The 17,637-nt window shown below is 46.7% G+C and overlaps 1 protein-coding gene across 5 annotated transcripts in view; it reads left to right on the top strand.

The window, feature by feature from the left end:
• The window catches only part of zmp:0000001167 (protein phosphatase 1 regulatory subunit 12A), a 65,880-nt gene that overhangs the window by 26,825 nt on the left and 21,418 nt on the right, over positions 1-17,637 (top strand). For 3 of the 5 annotated variants that reach the window (XM_031801209.1, XM_031801211.1, XM_031801212.1), the window contains exons 9-15: positions 466-575; positions 846-1,079; positions 3,677-3,759; positions 4,946-5,032; positions 8,833-8,940; positions 15,558-15,662; positions 17,108-17,198. In XM_031801209.1, coding sequence (XP_031657069.1) covers positions 466-575; positions 846-1,079; positions 3,677-3,759; positions 4,946-5,032; positions 8,833-8,940; positions 15,558-15,662; positions 17,108-17,198 — 818 coding nt within the window. The remainder of the gene's footprint in view (positions 1-465; positions 576-845; positions 1,080-3,676; positions 3,760-4,945; positions 5,033-8,832; positions 8,941-15,557; positions 15,663-17,107; positions 17,199-17,637) is intronic. The other 2 variants (XM_031801210.1, XM_031801213.1) reach the window with 2 other exon arrangements.

Below are 17,637 nucleotides of genomic sequence, written 5' to 3'. Positions count from 1 at the left end.
GAATCATGTCATTAACAGGCTGATGGTGATTGTTGCAGAGAATCATGTCATTAACTGGCTGATGGTGATTGTTGCAGAGAATCATGTCATTAACTGGCTGATGGTGATTGTTGCAGAGAATCATGTCATTAACTGGCTGATGGTGATTGTTGCAGAGAATCATGTCATTAACTGGCTGATGGTGATTGTTGCAGAGAATCATGTCATTAACTGGCTGATGGTGATTGTTGCAGAGAATCATGTCATTAACTGGCTGATGGTGATTGTTGCAGAGAACATGTCATTAACAGGCTGATGGTGATTGTTGCAGAGAATCATGTCATTAACTGGCTGATGGTGATTGTTGCAGAGAATCATGTCATTAACTGGCTGATGGTGATTGTTGCAGAGAACATGTCATTAACAGGCTGATGGTGATTGTTGTAGAGAATCATGTCATTAACTGGCTTATGGTGATTATTGCAGAGAAAGCCAAAAACAGAGAGATCATCAACAACTTGAACAACAAACGCAACAGCTCCTCCCCCCACGCTACCTCCATGGCAACCAGCACTTCAGGAAACACGGTTAAAAAGGTATGTTTCTGTTGGTGTTTGAACGCCAGAATGCTGGGTAGGGCAGCTATGACTTGGTATCTCCCTGGTGACAGAGGCAGCTATGACTTGGTATCTTCCTGGTGACGGAGTCAGCTACGGCCTGGGGGGGGACTCAGATGAACAACCTGTGCACTCTGCTATTGACTATTTAAAGTGATTTGGTAAATTGTCTTTTATTACCTCTGTTGGCAGGTCATTAATCTAAGTTGATTTGATCAGTGAATCGTAAATCTCTCTCTCCTTCTGCAGCAGGACCCAGGGAAGCCCCCAGCCCCAGAGGCAGCACCTAGCTCAGCCCCTGGTGCGGCCCCTGGCTCCTGGAGGACCTCTCTTCGTAAAGCAGGCAGCTCCGTGACCCTGGGGCCTTCAGGTACCACCGACCCAAGTCAGGAGTCCACCCGCGGGGCGCCTGAGTTGAGCCTGGGTATGATCCGCTCTGCCTCCAGCCCACGCCTCAGCTCTGACACCAGTACAGACACCAAGGTACTGGAACCAGACCACATTGATGGTAAAAACACACCTTTAAAAGGTACCGGAGCATCACAGGCTGAGAATTATTTGTGACAACTGTTGATTCTTTACAGATACAGTACAGGAGCATCACAGGGTGAATTTGAGTTGTATTCCCTTGATTCCTCTCCTCATTGTATTCCCTTGATTCGTCTCCTCATTGTATTCCCTTGATTCGTCTCATTGTATTCCCTTGATTCCTCTCCTCATTGTATTCCCTTGATTCCTCTCCTCATTGTATTTCTTTGATTCCTCTCCTCATTTCCTTCACGAAACAACCTCCAATCTATTTAGAGAAGTAGGCAAGGAGAGAGGACACAAGGAATCAAGGAAATACAACTACATCTTAGACTGGACCAACTACATCACTACCTCTAATGCACTACTGTCCTCTTAGACTGGAGCAACTACATCACTACTGTCCTCTTAGACTGGACCATCTACATCACTACTGTCCTCTTAGACTGGACCATCTACATCACTACTGTCCTCTTAGACTGGACCATCTACATCACTACTCTCCTCTTAGACTGGACTAAGTACATCACTACTGTCCTCTTAGACTGGACCATCTACATCACTACTGTCCTCTTAGACTGGACCAACTACATCACTACTGTCCTCTTAGACTGGACCAACTACATCACTACTGTCCTCTTAGACTGGACCATCTACATCAGCACCTCTAATACACTACTGACCTCTTAGACTGGACCAACTACATCACTACTGTCCTCTTAGACTGGACCAACTACATCACTACTGTCCTCTTAGACTGGACCATCTACATCACTACTGTCCTCTTAGACTGGACCAACTACATCACCACCTCTAATACACTACTGACCTCTTAGACTGGACCAACTACATCACTACTGTCCTCTTAGACTGGAGCAACTACATCACTACTGTCCTCTTAGACTGGACCATCTACATCACTACTGTCCTCTTAGACTGGACCATCTACATCAGCACCTCTAATACACAACTGTCCTCTTAGAATGGACCATCTACATCACTACTGTCCTCTTAGACTGGACCATCTACATCACTACTGTCCTCTTAGACTGGACCAACTACATCACCACCTCTAATACACTACTGACCTCTTAGACTGGACCAACTACATCACTACTGTCCTCTTAGACTGGACCATCTACATCACTACTGTCCTCTTAGACTGGACCATCTACATCACTACTGTCCTCTTAGACTGGACCAACTACATCACTACTGTCCTCTTAGACTGGACCATCTACATCACTACTGTCCTCTTAGACTGGACCATCTACATCACTACTGTCCTCTTAGACTGGACCAACTACATCACTACTGTCCTCTTAGACTGGACCATCTACATCACTACTGTCCTCTTAGACTGGACCATCTACATCACTACTGTCCTCTTAGACTGGACCAACTACATCACTACTGTCCTTTTAGACTGGACAATCTACATCACTACTGTCCTCTTAGACTGGACCATCTACATCACTACTGTCCTCTTAGACTGGACCATCTACATCACTACTGTCCTCTTAGACTGGACCATCTACATCACTACTGTCCTCTTAGACTGGACCAACTACATCACTACTGTCCTCCTAGACTGGACCAACTACATCACTACTGTCCTCTTAGACTGGACCAACTACATCACTACTGTCCTTTTAGACTGGACAATCTACATCACTACTGTCCTCTTAGACTGGACCATCTACATCACTACTGTCCTCTTAGACTGGACCAACTACATCACCACCTCGAATACACTACTGACCTCTTAGACTGGACCAACTACATCACTACTGTCCTTTTAGACTGGACCAACTACATCACTACTGTCCTCTTAGACTGGACCAACTACATCACCACCTCGAATACACTACTGTCCTCTTAGACTGGACCAACTACATCACTACTGTCCTCTTAGACTGGACCAACTACATCACTACTGTCCTCTTAGACTGGACCAACTACATCACCACCTCGAATACACTACTGACCTCTTAGACTGGACCAACTACATCACTACTGTCCTCTTAGACTGGACCAACTACATCACTACTGTCCTCTTAGACTGGACAACCTACATCACTACTGTCCTCTTAGACTGGACCATCTACATCACTACTGTCCTCTTAGACTGGACCATCTACATCACTACTGTCCTCTTAGACTGGACCATCTACATTACTACTGTCCTCTTAGACTGGACCAACTACATCACTACTGTCCTCTTAGACTGGACCATCTACATCACTACTGTCCTCTTAGACTGGACCATCTACATCACTACTGTCCTCTTAGACTGGACCATCTACATCACTACTGTCCTCTTAGACTGGACCAACTACATCACTACTGTCCTCTTAGACTGGACCATCTACATCACTACTGTCCTCTTAGACTGGACCAACTACATCAGCACCTCTAATACACTACTGTCCTCTTAGACTGGACCAACTACATCACTACTGTCCTCTTAGACTGGACCATCTAGTTAGTAGTGATATGTTTGAAACTATTCATAGCTAGATATTGATCATCAAACGTCCTTGTACTTTCAGGAACCCAGGACTGCCAGAGTGAACCCCAGTCCAACCAGACGTCTCTTCAGTATACCAGACAGCAACCCAGACAGCACTAGCAGGTTTGTGAACCCCAGTCCAACCAGACGTCTCTTCAGTATACCAGACAGCAACCCAGACAGCACTAGCAGGTTTGTGAACCCCAGTCCAACCAGACGTCTCTTCAGTATACCAGACAGCAACCCAGACAGCACTAGCAGGTTTGTGAACCCCAGTCCAACCAGACGTCTCTTCAGTATACCAGACAGCACTAGCAGGTTTGTGAACCCCAGTCCAACCAGACGTCTCTTCAGTATACCAGACAGCAACCCAGACAGCACTAGCAGGTTTGTGAACCCCAGTCCAACCAGACGTCTCTTCAGTATACCAGACACCAACCCAGACAGCACTAGCAGGTTTGTGAACCCCAGTCCAACCAGACGTCTCTTCAGTATACCAGACACCAACCCAGACAGCACTAGCAGGTTTGTGAACCCCAGTCCAACCAGACGTCTCTTCAGTATACCAGACACCAACCCAGACAGCACTAGCAGGTTTGTGAACCCCAGTCCAACCAGACGTCTCTTCAGTATACCAGACAACAACCCAGACAGCACTAGCAGGTTTGTGAACCCCATTCCAACCAGACGTCTCTTCAGTATACCAGACAGCAACCCGGACAGCACTAGCAAGTGGGCTCAGCTTGCCTCACATGATGCTGTCACGTACCACAGTATGGAATGGAAGTGAAAGGCTGCTCATCGGCTTCACTGTGTGTGTGTGGCTGAGTGCGTTTGTGAGAATAGCTAAACAGGTTTTGAGCTTCACTGCATCACCCCCCCCCCCCCCCTCTCCCTCTCTCTCAGCTGGTTGAGTCGTAGTGCCTCTTACACCCCTCCTCTCTCTCTCAGCTGGTTGAGTCGTAGCACCTCTTACACCCCTCCTCCTCTCCCTCTCTCTCAGCTGGTTGAGTCGTAGTGCCTCTTACACCCCTCCTCCTCTCTCCCTCTCTCTCAGCTGGCTGAGTCGTAGCGCCTCTTACACCCCTCCTCTCTCCCCCCCTCTCTCTTACACCCCTCCTCTCTCCCTCTCTCTCAGCTGGCTGAGTCGTAGTGCCTCTTACACCCCTCCTCCTCTCTCCCTCTCTCTCAGCTGGTTGAGTCGTAGCGCCTCTTACACCCCTCCTCCTCTCTCTCTCTCTCTCTCCCTCTCTCTCATCTGGTTGAGTCGTAGCACCTCTTACACCCCTCCTCTCTCCCTCTCTCTCAGCTGGCTGAGTCGTAGCGCCTCTTACACCCGCCGCCTCAATAGCACAGGATGTGATCTCAGTAGCTCCACCCCCTCCTTGCCTCTCAGGTATGTCCTACAGCCGTGGCTCCATCCGTCGGTGTGTCTTCCCACTCTTGGGGCTTTTGGTTGAAGTGTGAATTTCCCGTTCTGTGGTGTTTGTGTGTTCAGTATTGTCGCTGGATGTCTCCTGAATGTTATATTATGTTCATTCAGCCTTTCTTTAAACACCAGGACATAGCCAGGATACACCAGGACCTAGCCAGGATACACCAGGACCTAGCCAGGATACACCAGGGCATAGCCAGGATACACCAGGGCATAGCCAGGATACACCAGGGCATAGCCAGGATACACCAGGACCTAGCCAGGATACACCAGGGCATAGCCAGGATACACCAGGGCATAGCCAGGATACACCAGGACATAGCCAGGATACACCAGGACATAGCCAGGATACACCAGGGCATAGCCAGGATACACCAGGGCATAGCCAGGATACGCCAGAGACATAGCCAGGATACGCCAGAGACATAGCCAGGATACGCCAGGATACGCCAGAGACATAGCCAGGATACACGCCAGAGACATAGCCAGGATACACGCCAGAGACATAGCCAGGATACACGCCAGAGACATAGCCAGGATACACGCCAGAGACATAGCCAGGATACACGCCAGAGACATAGCCAGGATACACGCCAGAGACATAGCCAGGATACACACCAGAGACATAGCCAGGATACACACCAGAGACATAGCCAGGATACACACCAGAGACATAGCCAGGATACACACCAGAGACATAGCCAGGATACACACCAGAGACATAGCCAGGATACACACCAGAGACATAGCCAGGATACACACCAGAGACATAGCCAGGATACACACCAGAGACATAGCCAGGATACACACCAGAGACATAGCCAGGATACACACCAGAGACATAGCCGGATACACACCAGAGACATAGCCAGGATACACACCAGCGACATAGCCAGGATACCACACCAGAGACATAGCCAGGATACACACCAGAGACATAGCCAGGATACACACCAGAGACATAGCCAGGATACACACCAGAGACATAGCCAGGATACACACCAGAGACATAGCCAGGATACACACCAGAGACATAGCCAGGATACACACCAGCGACATAGCCAGGATACACACCAGAGACATAGCCAGGATACACACCAGAGACATAGCCAGGATACACACCAGAGGACATAGCCAGGATACACCAGAGATACACCAGGGCCTAGCCAGGATACACCAGGGCATAGCCAGGATACACACCAGAGACATAGCCAGGATACACACCAGAGACATAGCCAGGATACACCAGGATACACCAGGGCATAGCCAGGATACACCAGGCATAGCCAGGATACACCAGAGACATAGCCAGGATACAGAGACATAGCCAGGATACACCAGAGACATAGCCAGGATACACCAGAGACATAGCCAGGATACACCAGAGACATAGCCAGGATACACCAGAGACATAGCCAGGATACACCAGAGACATAGCCAGGATACACCAGAGACATAGCCAGGATACACCAGGGACATAGCCAGGATACACCAGGGACATAGCCAGGATACACCATGGACATAGCCAGGATACACCAGGATACACCAGGGACATAGCCAGGATACACCAGGGACATAGCCAGGATACACCAGGGACATAGCCAGGATACACCAGAGACATAGCCAGGATACACCAGGACATAGCCAGGATACCCACCAGAGACATAGCCAGGATACCCACCAGAGACATAGCCAGGATACCCACCAGAGACATAGCCAGGATACCCACCAGAGACATAGCCAGGATACCCACCAGAGACATAGCCAGGATACCCACCAGAGACATAGCCAGGATACACCAGGGCATAGCCAGGATACACCAGGACATAGCCAGGATACACCAGAGACATAGCCAGGATACACACCAGAGACATAGCCAGGATACACCAGGATACACCAGGGCATAGCCAGGATACACCAGGACATAGCCAGGATACACCAGGGCATAGCCAGGACATAGCCAGGATACACCAGAGACATAGCCAGGATACACCAGAGACATAGCCAGGATACCCACCAGAGACATAGCCAGGATACCCACCAGAGACATAGCCAGGATACCCACCAGAGACATAGCCAGGATACCCACCAGAGACATAGCCAGGATACCCACCAGAGACATAGCCAGGATACCCACCAGAGACATAGCCAGGATACCCACCAGAGACATAGCCAGGATACACACCAGAGACATAGCCAGGATACACACCAGAGACATAGCCAGGATACACACCAGAGACATAGCCAGGATACACACCAGAGACATAGCCAGGATACACCAGGATACACCAGAGACATAGCCAGGACATAGCCAGGATACACCATGGACATAGCCAGGATACACCATGGACATAGCCAGGATACCCACCAGAGACATAGCCAGGATACCCACCAGAGACATAGCCAGGATACACACCAGAGACATAGCCAGGATACACCAGGGCATAGCCAGGATACACCAGGACATAGCCAGGATACACCAGAGACATAGCCAGGATACACACCAGAGACATAGCCAGGATACACCAGGATACACCAGGGCATAGCCAGGATACACCAGGACATAGCCAGGATACACCAGGGCATAGCCAGGACATAGCCAGGATACACCAGAGACATAGCCAGGATACACCAGAGACATAGCCAGGATACCCACCAGAGACATAGCCAGGATACCCACCAGAGACATAGCCAGGATACCCACCAGAGACATAGCCAGGATACCCACCAGAGACATAGCCAGGATACCCACCAGAGACATAGCCAGGATACCCACCAGAGACATAGCCAGGATACCCACCAGAGACATAGCCAGGATACCCACCAGAGACATAGCCAGGATACCCACCAGAGACATAGCCAGGATACACACCAGAGACATAGCCAGGATACACACCAGAGACATAGCCAGGATACACCAGGATACACCAGAGACATAGCCAGGACATAGCCAGGATACACCATGGACATAGCCAGGATACACCATGGACATAGCCAGGATACCCACCAGAGACATAGCCAGGATACACCAGAGACATAGCCAGGATACACCAGAGACATAGCCAGGATACACCAGAGACATAGCCAGGATACACCAGAGACATAGCCAGGATACACCAGAGACATAGCCAGGATACACCAGGGACATAGCCAGGATACACCATGGACATAGCCAGGATACACCAGGATACACCAGGGACATAGCCAGGATACACCAGGGACATAGCCAGGATACACCAGGGACATAGCCAGGATACACCAGGATACACCAGGGACATAGCCAGGATACACCAGGGACATAGCCAGGATACACCAGGGACATAGCCAGGATACACCAGTGTGTAGTTTCATAGTGTAGCTAGTCATTCACCATGGGAATGATTCAATAGTGTGTAGTTTCATAGTGTAGCTAGTCATTCACCATGGGAATGATTCAATAGTGTGTAGCTTGATAGTGTAGCTAGTCATTCACCATGGGAATGTTTCAAGTGCAACAGTGTGGCCGTTAAATGTAATCTTTTAAATTGGAATCATTTTCATTTAGATGTTTTAAGTAAACCACATTTACATTCTTTTGAGATACAAAGAAGATATTATAATGTGTTTTCTAGTGTTTATATGTATATCTTTTGGGGGCGGGGGGGGTTGCAAATTCTCCCACGACCCCATTTTCATAGCAGTCGCGACCCCTGGTTTGGGAACCACTGCTGTAGGGAAGATGCTGTATTTATTATTGTCAATAAATCTGGTTGTATTCCCAGCTCATCCTGTGGACGCAGACTGGATGACCCCACAGTGACCTCAACAACAGGAACTGGAAGTAGCTTCTCTGCTGGACTCAGTCGTCTCAACATCCTAGTGGCCCAGAGGTGGGTGATTGGCTCTTTCTCACGTCTTTCATTGATCTGAAAGAACTGACCAGGTGAACGCTAAGCCTGATGACCAGCTTCCATCATGTACAGGGCTAAGCCTGATGACCAGCTTCCATCATGTACAGGGCTAAGCCTGATGACCAGCTTCCACCATGTACAGGGCTAAGCCTGATGACCAGCTTCCACCATGTACAGGGCTAAGCCTGATGACCAGCTTCCATCATGTACAGGGCTAAGCCTGATGACCAGCTTCCACCATGTACAGGGCTAAGCCTGATGACCAGCTTCCATCATGTACAGGGCTAAGCCTGATGACCGACTTCCATCATGTACAGGGCTAAGCCTGATGACCGACTTCCACCATGTACAGGGCTAAGCCTGATGACCGACTTCCACCATGTACAGGGCTAAGCCTGATGACCGACTTCCACCATGTACAGGGCTAAGCCTGATGACCGACTTCCACCATGTACAGGGCTAAGCCTGATGACCAACTTCCACCATGTACAGGGCTAAGCCTGATGACCAACTTCCACCATGTACAGGGCTAAGCCTGATGACCAACTTCCACCATGTACAGGGCTAAGCCTGATGACCAACTTCCACCATGTACAGGGCTAAGCCTGATGACCAACTTCCACCATGTACAGGGCTAAGCCTGATGACATCCACCATATACAGGGCTAAGCCTGATGACTTCTATCATGTACAGGGCTAAGCCTGATGACCAACTTCCACCATGTACAGGGCTAAGCCTGATGACCAACTTCCACCATGTACAGGGCTAAGCCTGATGACTTCCACCATGTACAGGGCTAAGCCTGATGACTTCTATCATGTACAGGGCTAAGCCTGATGACCAACTTCCACCATGTACAGGGCTAAGCCTGATGACCAACTTCCACCATGTACAGGGCTAAGCCTGATGACTTCTATCATGTACAGGGCTAAGCCTGATGACCAACTTCCACCATGTACAGGGCTAAGCCTGATGACCAACTTCCACCATGTACAGGGCTAAGCCTGATGACCAACTTCCACCATGTACAGGGCTAAGCCTGATGACCAACTTCCACCATGTACAGGGCTAAGCCTGATGACCAACTTCCACCATGTACAGGGCTAAGCCTGATGACCAACTTCCACCATGTACAGGGCTAAGCCTGATGACCAACTTCCACCATGTACAGGGCTAAGCCTGATGACCAACTTCCACCATGTACAGGGCTAAGCCTGATGACCAACTTCCACCATGTACAGGGCTAAGCCTGATGACCAACTTCCACCATGTACAGGGCTAAGCCTGATGACCAACTTCCACCATGTACAGGGCTAAGCCTGATGACTTCCACCATGTACAGGGCTAAGCCTGATGACTTCTATCATGTACAGGGCTAAGCCTGATGACCAACTTCCACCATGTACAGGGCTAAGCCTGATGACCAACTTCCACCATGTACAGGGCTAAGCCTGATGACTTCTATCATGTACAGGGCTAAGCCTGATGACCAACTTCCACCATGTACAGGGCTAAGCCTGATGACCAACTTCCACCATGTACAGGGCTAAGCCTGATGACCAACTTCCACCATGTACAGGGCTAAGCCTGATGACCAACTTCCACCATGTACAGGGCTAAGCCTGATGACCAACTTCCACCATGTACAGGGCTAAGCCTGATGACCAACTTCCACCATGTACAGGGCTAAGCCTGATGACCAACTTCCACCATGTACAGGGCTAAGCCTGATGACTTCCACCATGTACAGGGCTAAGCCTGATGACTTCTATCATGTACAGGGCTAAGCCTGATGACCAACTTCCACCATGTACAGGGCTAAGCCTGATGACCAACTTCCACCATGTACAGGGCTAAGCCTGATGACCAACTTCCACCATGTACAGGGCTAAGCCTGATGACCAACTTCCACCATGTACAGGGCTAAGCCTGATGACCAACTTCCACCATGTACAGGGCTAAGCCTGATGACCAACTTCCACCATGTACAGGGCTAAGCCTGATGACCAACTTCCACCATGTACAGGGCTAAGCCTGATGACCAACTTCCACCATGTACAGGGCTAAGCCTGATGACTTCTATCATGTACAGGGCTAAGCCTGATGACTTCTATCATGTACAGGGCTAAGCCTGATGACTTCTATCATGTACAGGGCTAAGCCTGATGACTTCTATCATGTACAGGGCTAAGCCTGATGACTTCTATCATGTACAGGGCTAAGCCTGATGACTTCTATCATGTACAGGGCTAAGCCTGATGACTTCTATCATGTACAGGGCTAAGCCTGATGACTTCTATCATGTACAGGGCTAAGCCTGATGACTTCTATCATGTACAGGGCTAAGCCTGATGACTTCTATCATGTACAGGGCTAAGCCTGATGACTTCTATCATGTACAGGGCTAAGCCTGATGACTTCTATCATGTACAGGGCTAAGCCTGATGACTTCTATCATGTACAGGGCTAAGCCTGATGACTTCTATCATGTACAGGGCTAAGCCTGATGACTTCTATCATGTACAGGGCTAAGCCTGATGACTTCTATCATGTACAGGGCTAAGCCTGATGACTTCTATCATGTACAGCTATCATGTACAGGGCTAAGCCTGATGACTTCTATCATGTACAGGGCTAAGCCTGATGACTTCTATCATGTACAGGGCACATTTTGTTGTTACAGCCTGAACATAAACATAGTAATATAAATGACAGAGTGAAAAGAAGGAAGACAACAAGGCACTAAAGGCATTCTGCAACAACAACAACATGCATCCTGTTGGCAACAAGGCACTAAAGGCATTCTGCAACAACAACAACATGCATCCTGTTGGCAACAAGGCACTAAAGGCATTCTGCAACAACAACAACAAGGCAACATGCATCCTGTTGGCAACAAGGCACTAAAGGCATTCTGCAACAACAACAACAAGGCAACATGCATCCTGTTGGCAACAAGGCACTAAAGGCATTCTGCAACAACAACAAGGCAACATGCATCCTGTTGGCAACAAGGCACTAAAGGAATTCTGCAACAACAACAAGGCAACATGCATCCTGTTGGCAACAAGGCACTAAAGGCATTCTGCAACAACAACAACAAGGCAACATGCATCCTGTTGGCAACAAGGCACTAAAGGCATTCTGCAACAACAACAACATGCATCCTGTTGGCAACAAGGCACTAAAGGCATTCTGCAACAACAACAACAAAAAGGCAACATGCATTTTTTTGTCCTCAATACAAAGCTGATGTTCGGGGAAAATCCAACACAACACATTACTGAGTACAACTCTTCACATTTTCAAGCTGCATCATGTTATGGCTATGCTTGTCAACAGCAAGGAATAAGGAGTTTTTTAGGATAAAAATAAACGGAATAGTGCTAAGCACAGGCAAAAATCCTAGAGGAAGACTTGGTTCAGTCTGCTTTCCAACAGACACTGGGAGACAAATTCACCTTTCATTAAAAAAAATGATTTATTTTATTTATTACAAATTTACCTTTTTTTTTCTTTTTTTTCTACCTTTATTTAACCAGGTAAGCTGGTTGAGAACACGTTCTCATTTACAACTGCGACTTAGCCAAGATAAAGCATAGCAGTGCGACAAACAACAACAAATCAAATCAAATGTATTTATATAGCCCTTCTTACATCAGCTGATATCTCAAAGTGCTGTACAGAAACCCAGCCTAAAACCCCAAACAGCAAGCAATGCAGGTGTAGAAGCACGGTGGCTAGGAAAAACTCCCTAGAAAGGCCAAAACCTAGGAAGAAACCTAGAGAGGAACCAGGCTATGTGGGGTGGCCAGTCCTCTTCTGGCTGTGCCGGGTGGAGATTATAACAGAACATGGCCAAGATGTTCAAATGTTCATAAATGACCAGCATGGTCGTATAATAATAAGGCAGAACAGTTGAAACTGGAGCAGCAGCACGGTCAGATGGACTGGGGACAGCAAGGAGTCATCATGTCAGGTAGTCCTGGGGCATGGTCCTAGGGCTCAGGTCCTCCGAGAGAGAGGAAAAAAAGAGAGAATTAGAGAGAGCATATGTGGGGTGGCCAGTCCTCTTCTGGCGTTGCCGGGTGGAGATAACAGAACATGGCCAAGATGTTCAAATGTTCATACAATGTGTAACAGAGTTACACATGGGATAAACAAACGTACAGTCAATAATACAATAGAAAATGTGTGTGCAAATGGAGTGAGGAGGTAAGGCAATAAATAGGCCACAGTGGCGAAGTAATTACAATTTAGCAGATTAACACTGGAGTGATAGATGAGCAGATGAGGATGTGCATGTAGAAATACTGGTGTGCAAAAAAGTAAATTAAAAACAACATGGGGATGAGGTCGTTGGATGGGCTATTTACAGATTGGCTGTGTACAGCTGCAGCGATCGGTAAGCTGCTCTGACAGCTGATGCTTAAAGTTAGTGAGGGAGATATAAGGCTTCAGTGATTTTTGCAATTTGTTCCAGTCATTGGCAGCAGAGAACTGGAAGGAAAGGCGGCCAAAAGAGGTGTTGGCTTTGGGGGTGACGAGTGAGCTATACCTGCTGGAGAACATGCTACGGGTGGGTGTTGCTATGGTGACCAATGAGCTGAGATAAGGCGGGCTTTACCTAGCAAAGACTTATAGATGACCTGGAGCCAGTGGGTTTGGCGATGGATGTGTAGTGAGGGCCAGCCAATGAGAGCGTACAGGTCGCAGTGGTGAGTAGTATATGGGGCTTTGGTGACAAAACGGATGGCACTGTGATAGACTGCTTCCAATTTGTTGAGTAGAGTGTTGGAGACTATTTTGTAAATGAAATCGCCGAAGTCGAGGATTGGTAGGATAGAGTCAGTTTTACGAGGGTATGTTTGGCAGCGTGAGTGAAGGAGGCTTTGATGCGAAATAGGAAGCTGATTCTAGATTTAATTTAGGATTGGAGATGTGAGTCTGGAAGGAGAGTTGACAGTCTAGCCAGACACCTACAGTCGAAGTCTGAAGATTACATACACCTTAGCCAAACACATTTAAACTCAGTTTCACAGTTCCTGACATTTAATTAAAAATGTAAGTAAAAATTCCCTGTCTTAGGTCAGTTAGGATCACCACTTTATTTTAAGAATGTGAAATGTCAGAATAATAGTAGAGTGATTTATTTCAGCTTTTATTTCTTTCATCACATTCCCAGTGGGTCAGAAGTTTAAATACATTCAATTAGTATTTGGTAACATTGCCTTTAAATTGTTTAACTTGAGTCACATGTTTCGGGTAGCCTTCCACAATAAGTTGGGTGAATTTTGGCCCATTCCTCCTGACAGAGCTGGTGTAACTGAGTCAGGTTTGTAGGCCTCTTTTCTCACACATGCTTTTTCAGTTCTGCTCACACATTTTCTATAGGATTTAGATCAGGGCTTTGTGATGGCCACACCAATACCTTGACTTTGTTGTCCTTAAGCCATTTTGCCACAACTTTGGAAGTATGCTTGGGGTCATTGTCCATTTGGAAGACCCATTTGCGACCAAGCTTTAACTTCCTGACTGATGTCTTGGGATGTTGCTTTAATACATCCACAATTTTCCTTTCTCATGATGCCATCTATTTTGTGAAATGCACCAGTCCCTTCTGCAGCAAAGCACACCCAAAGCACAGATACTTTTGTACCTGTTTCCTCCAGCATCTTCACAAGGTCCTTTGCTGTTGTTCTGGGATTTATTTGCACTTTTCGCACCAAAGTACGTTCATCTCTAGGAGACAGAACACGCCCTCCTTCCTGAGTGGTATGACGGCTGTGTGGTCCCATGGTGTTTATACTGACTCAAATGATGGCAATTAGCCTATCAGAAGCTTCTAAAGCCATGACATCATTTTCTGGAATTTTCCAAGCTTTTTAAAGGCACAGTCAACTTAGTGTATGTGAACTTCTGACCCACTGGGATTGTGTTACAGTGAAATAATCTGTGTGTAAACAATTATTGGAAAAATTACTTGTCATGCAAAGTAGATGTCCTAACCGACCTGCCAAAACTATAGTTTGTTAACAATAAATTTGTGGAGTGGTTGAAAAGAGTTTTAATGACTCCAAACTAAGTGTATGTATGTTTCTGACTTCAACTGTAGGTATTTGTAGTTGTCCACATATTCTAAGTCAGAACAGTCCAGAGTAGTGATGCTGGCGGGGAGGTGCTGGCAGCGATCGGTTGAAGAGCATGCATTTAGTTTTACTAGTGTTTAAGAGCAGTTGGAGGCTGTCCTCGCCTCCCCTGTCCTCTGTGTTAACTAACCTCCAGAAGAGCTTCAATGCCATTACAAGGACAGGGGAGGAGATGGGGCAGAGTCGAGGACAGGGGAGGAGGAGGAGGAGGGGAAGAGGAGGCGAGGACAGGGGAGGAGTGGGAGGGCACAGGGGAGGAGGAGGAGGAGGGGGAGGGCACAGGGGAGGAGGAGGAGGGGGAGGGCACAGGGGAGGAGGAGTGGAGGACAGGAAAGGAGACGCAGAGGGGTGGAGACGGGGAGAGGACAGACTTTTGTAGTGTCTGTTTAAAAACATATCAAAACCATTTATCTGCCATGCAACCCTAAGCCCTTTATCTCCCTCAGACTGGCTCAGGAGCAGGCAGAGAAGAAGAAGGAGCAGTGTTCTGTCACCTCCAACTCTGTCACCACGACGACCGGCGGTGACTTGGAGACAAAGCAGAGGCGCAAGTGAGTGTTTGCCATGACGACAGCGATACAGAGTCTGTTTAATGGATGTTTGACCTCTTAACCACTGGCGTGCTGGGAGTGTTTGCCTGCAGTTTTAGTTGAGTGTTGGTGAATGGTTTATAGTTGAGGTCATCTGCAGTGCCAATGTCTGGTGTAACAGTGGAGACTGCCAACTCTGGACCATGCTTGGTGACTGGGGTTAGGGGGTTCAAATCACTGATCTGCAAGTTTTCAATTTTGTCCATTTCTCTTTCTAAAACCCACTTACCTTTCTGTCTAAATAAAACCCACTTACCTTTCTGTCTGAATAAATTAAACCCACTTACCTTTCTGTCTGAATAAATAAAACCCTCTTACCGTTTTGTCTGAATAAATTAAACCCTCTGTCACGGTCGTCCTCCTCTTCATCTGAAGAGGAGAGGCGAGAAGGATCGGACCAAAATGCGGCGTCGTAAGTGTCCATGGTAAATCTTTAATAAAGAAAGTACTGACACTGTATACAAAACAATAAACAAATGACGACCGTGAAGCTACAACATAGACAATCACCCACAAACAAACAGTGCAACCCAGGCTACCTAAGTATGATTCTCAATCAGAGACAACTAATGACACCTGCCTCTGATTGAGAACCATACTAGGCCGAAACATAGAAATACCCAAATCATAGAAAAACAAACATAGACTGCCCACCCCAACTCACGCCCTGACCATACTAAATAAATACAAAACAAAGGAAATAAAGGTCAGAACGTGACACCCTCTTACCTTTCTGTCTGAATAAATTAAACCCTCTTACCTTTCTGTCTGAATCAATAAAATCCACTTACCTTTCTGTCTGAATCAATAAAACCCTCTTACCTTTCTGTCTGAATAAATAAAATCCACTTACCTTTCTGTCTGAATAAATGTAGATTTATAAATGTAGATTAATGTAGATATATATTTATAAATATTGTCATATATTTATGAATTTAGTTCAATGTAGATTAATGTAGTCCTTATTATAAATGTAGTCATAGATTTATAAATGTAGATGAATGTAGTCATATATATTATAAATGTAGATGAATGTAGTCATATAGATGTATAAATGTAGATGAATGTAGTCATATAGATGTATAAATGTAGATGAATGTAGTCATATAGATGTATAAATGTAGATGAATGTAGTCATATAGATGTATAAATGTAGATGAATGTAGTCATATAGATGTATAAATGTAGATGAATGTAGTCATATAGATGTATAAATGTAGATGAATGTAGTCATAGATTTATAAATGTAGATGCATGTAGTCATATAGATTTATGAATGTAGATGAATGTAGTCATATATATTATAAATGTAGATGTATGTAGTTATGTTCTCCCATCTGATCCCGATGTGTGATGTCTAAATGGTGTGGTGTGTTATGGGTAATGTTCTGTGTTCCCCGGTCCAGATCCTACTTGACCCCGGTTCGTGATGAGGAGGCGGAGGCTCAGAGGAAGGCTCGATCCAGACACGCCAGACAGTCACGACGATCCACTCAAGTAGGCCCACCTGCCGAGACATTTACATTTAAGGCTCGCCAGACAGATTTATTTATTTTTATTTCACCTTTATATAACCAGGTAGGCCAGTTGAGAACAAGTTCTCATTTACAACTGCGACCTGGTCAAGATAAAGCAAAGCAGTGTGACAAAGACAACACAGAGTTACACATAAACAAACGTACAGTCAATAACACAATAGAAAGATCTGTATACAGTGTGTGCAAATGCAGAAGAGTAAGGAGGTAAGGCAATAAACAGGCCTTAGAGAGGAAATAATTACAATTTAGCATTAATACTGGAGTGATAGATGTGCAGATGATGATGTCTAAGTAGAGATACTGGGATGCAAAAGAGCAAGAGGATAAGTAATAATATGGGGATGAGGGAGTTGGGTGGGCTATTTACAGATGGGCTGTGTACAGGTACAGTGATCGGT

This window comes from Oncorhynchus kisutch, linkage group LG22 (genome assembly GCF_002021735.2).
Source record: "Oncorhynchus kisutch isolate 150728-3 linkage group LG22, Okis_V2, whole genome shotgun sequence".
In the NCBI taxonomy this organism is placed as follows: domain Eukaryota; kingdom Metazoa; phylum Chordata; class Actinopteri; order Salmoniformes; family Salmonidae; genus Oncorhynchus; species Oncorhynchus kisutch.
Note: the sequence above shows the minus strand (reverse complement) of the source record. Positions and strands in the feature narration are given on the sequence as shown.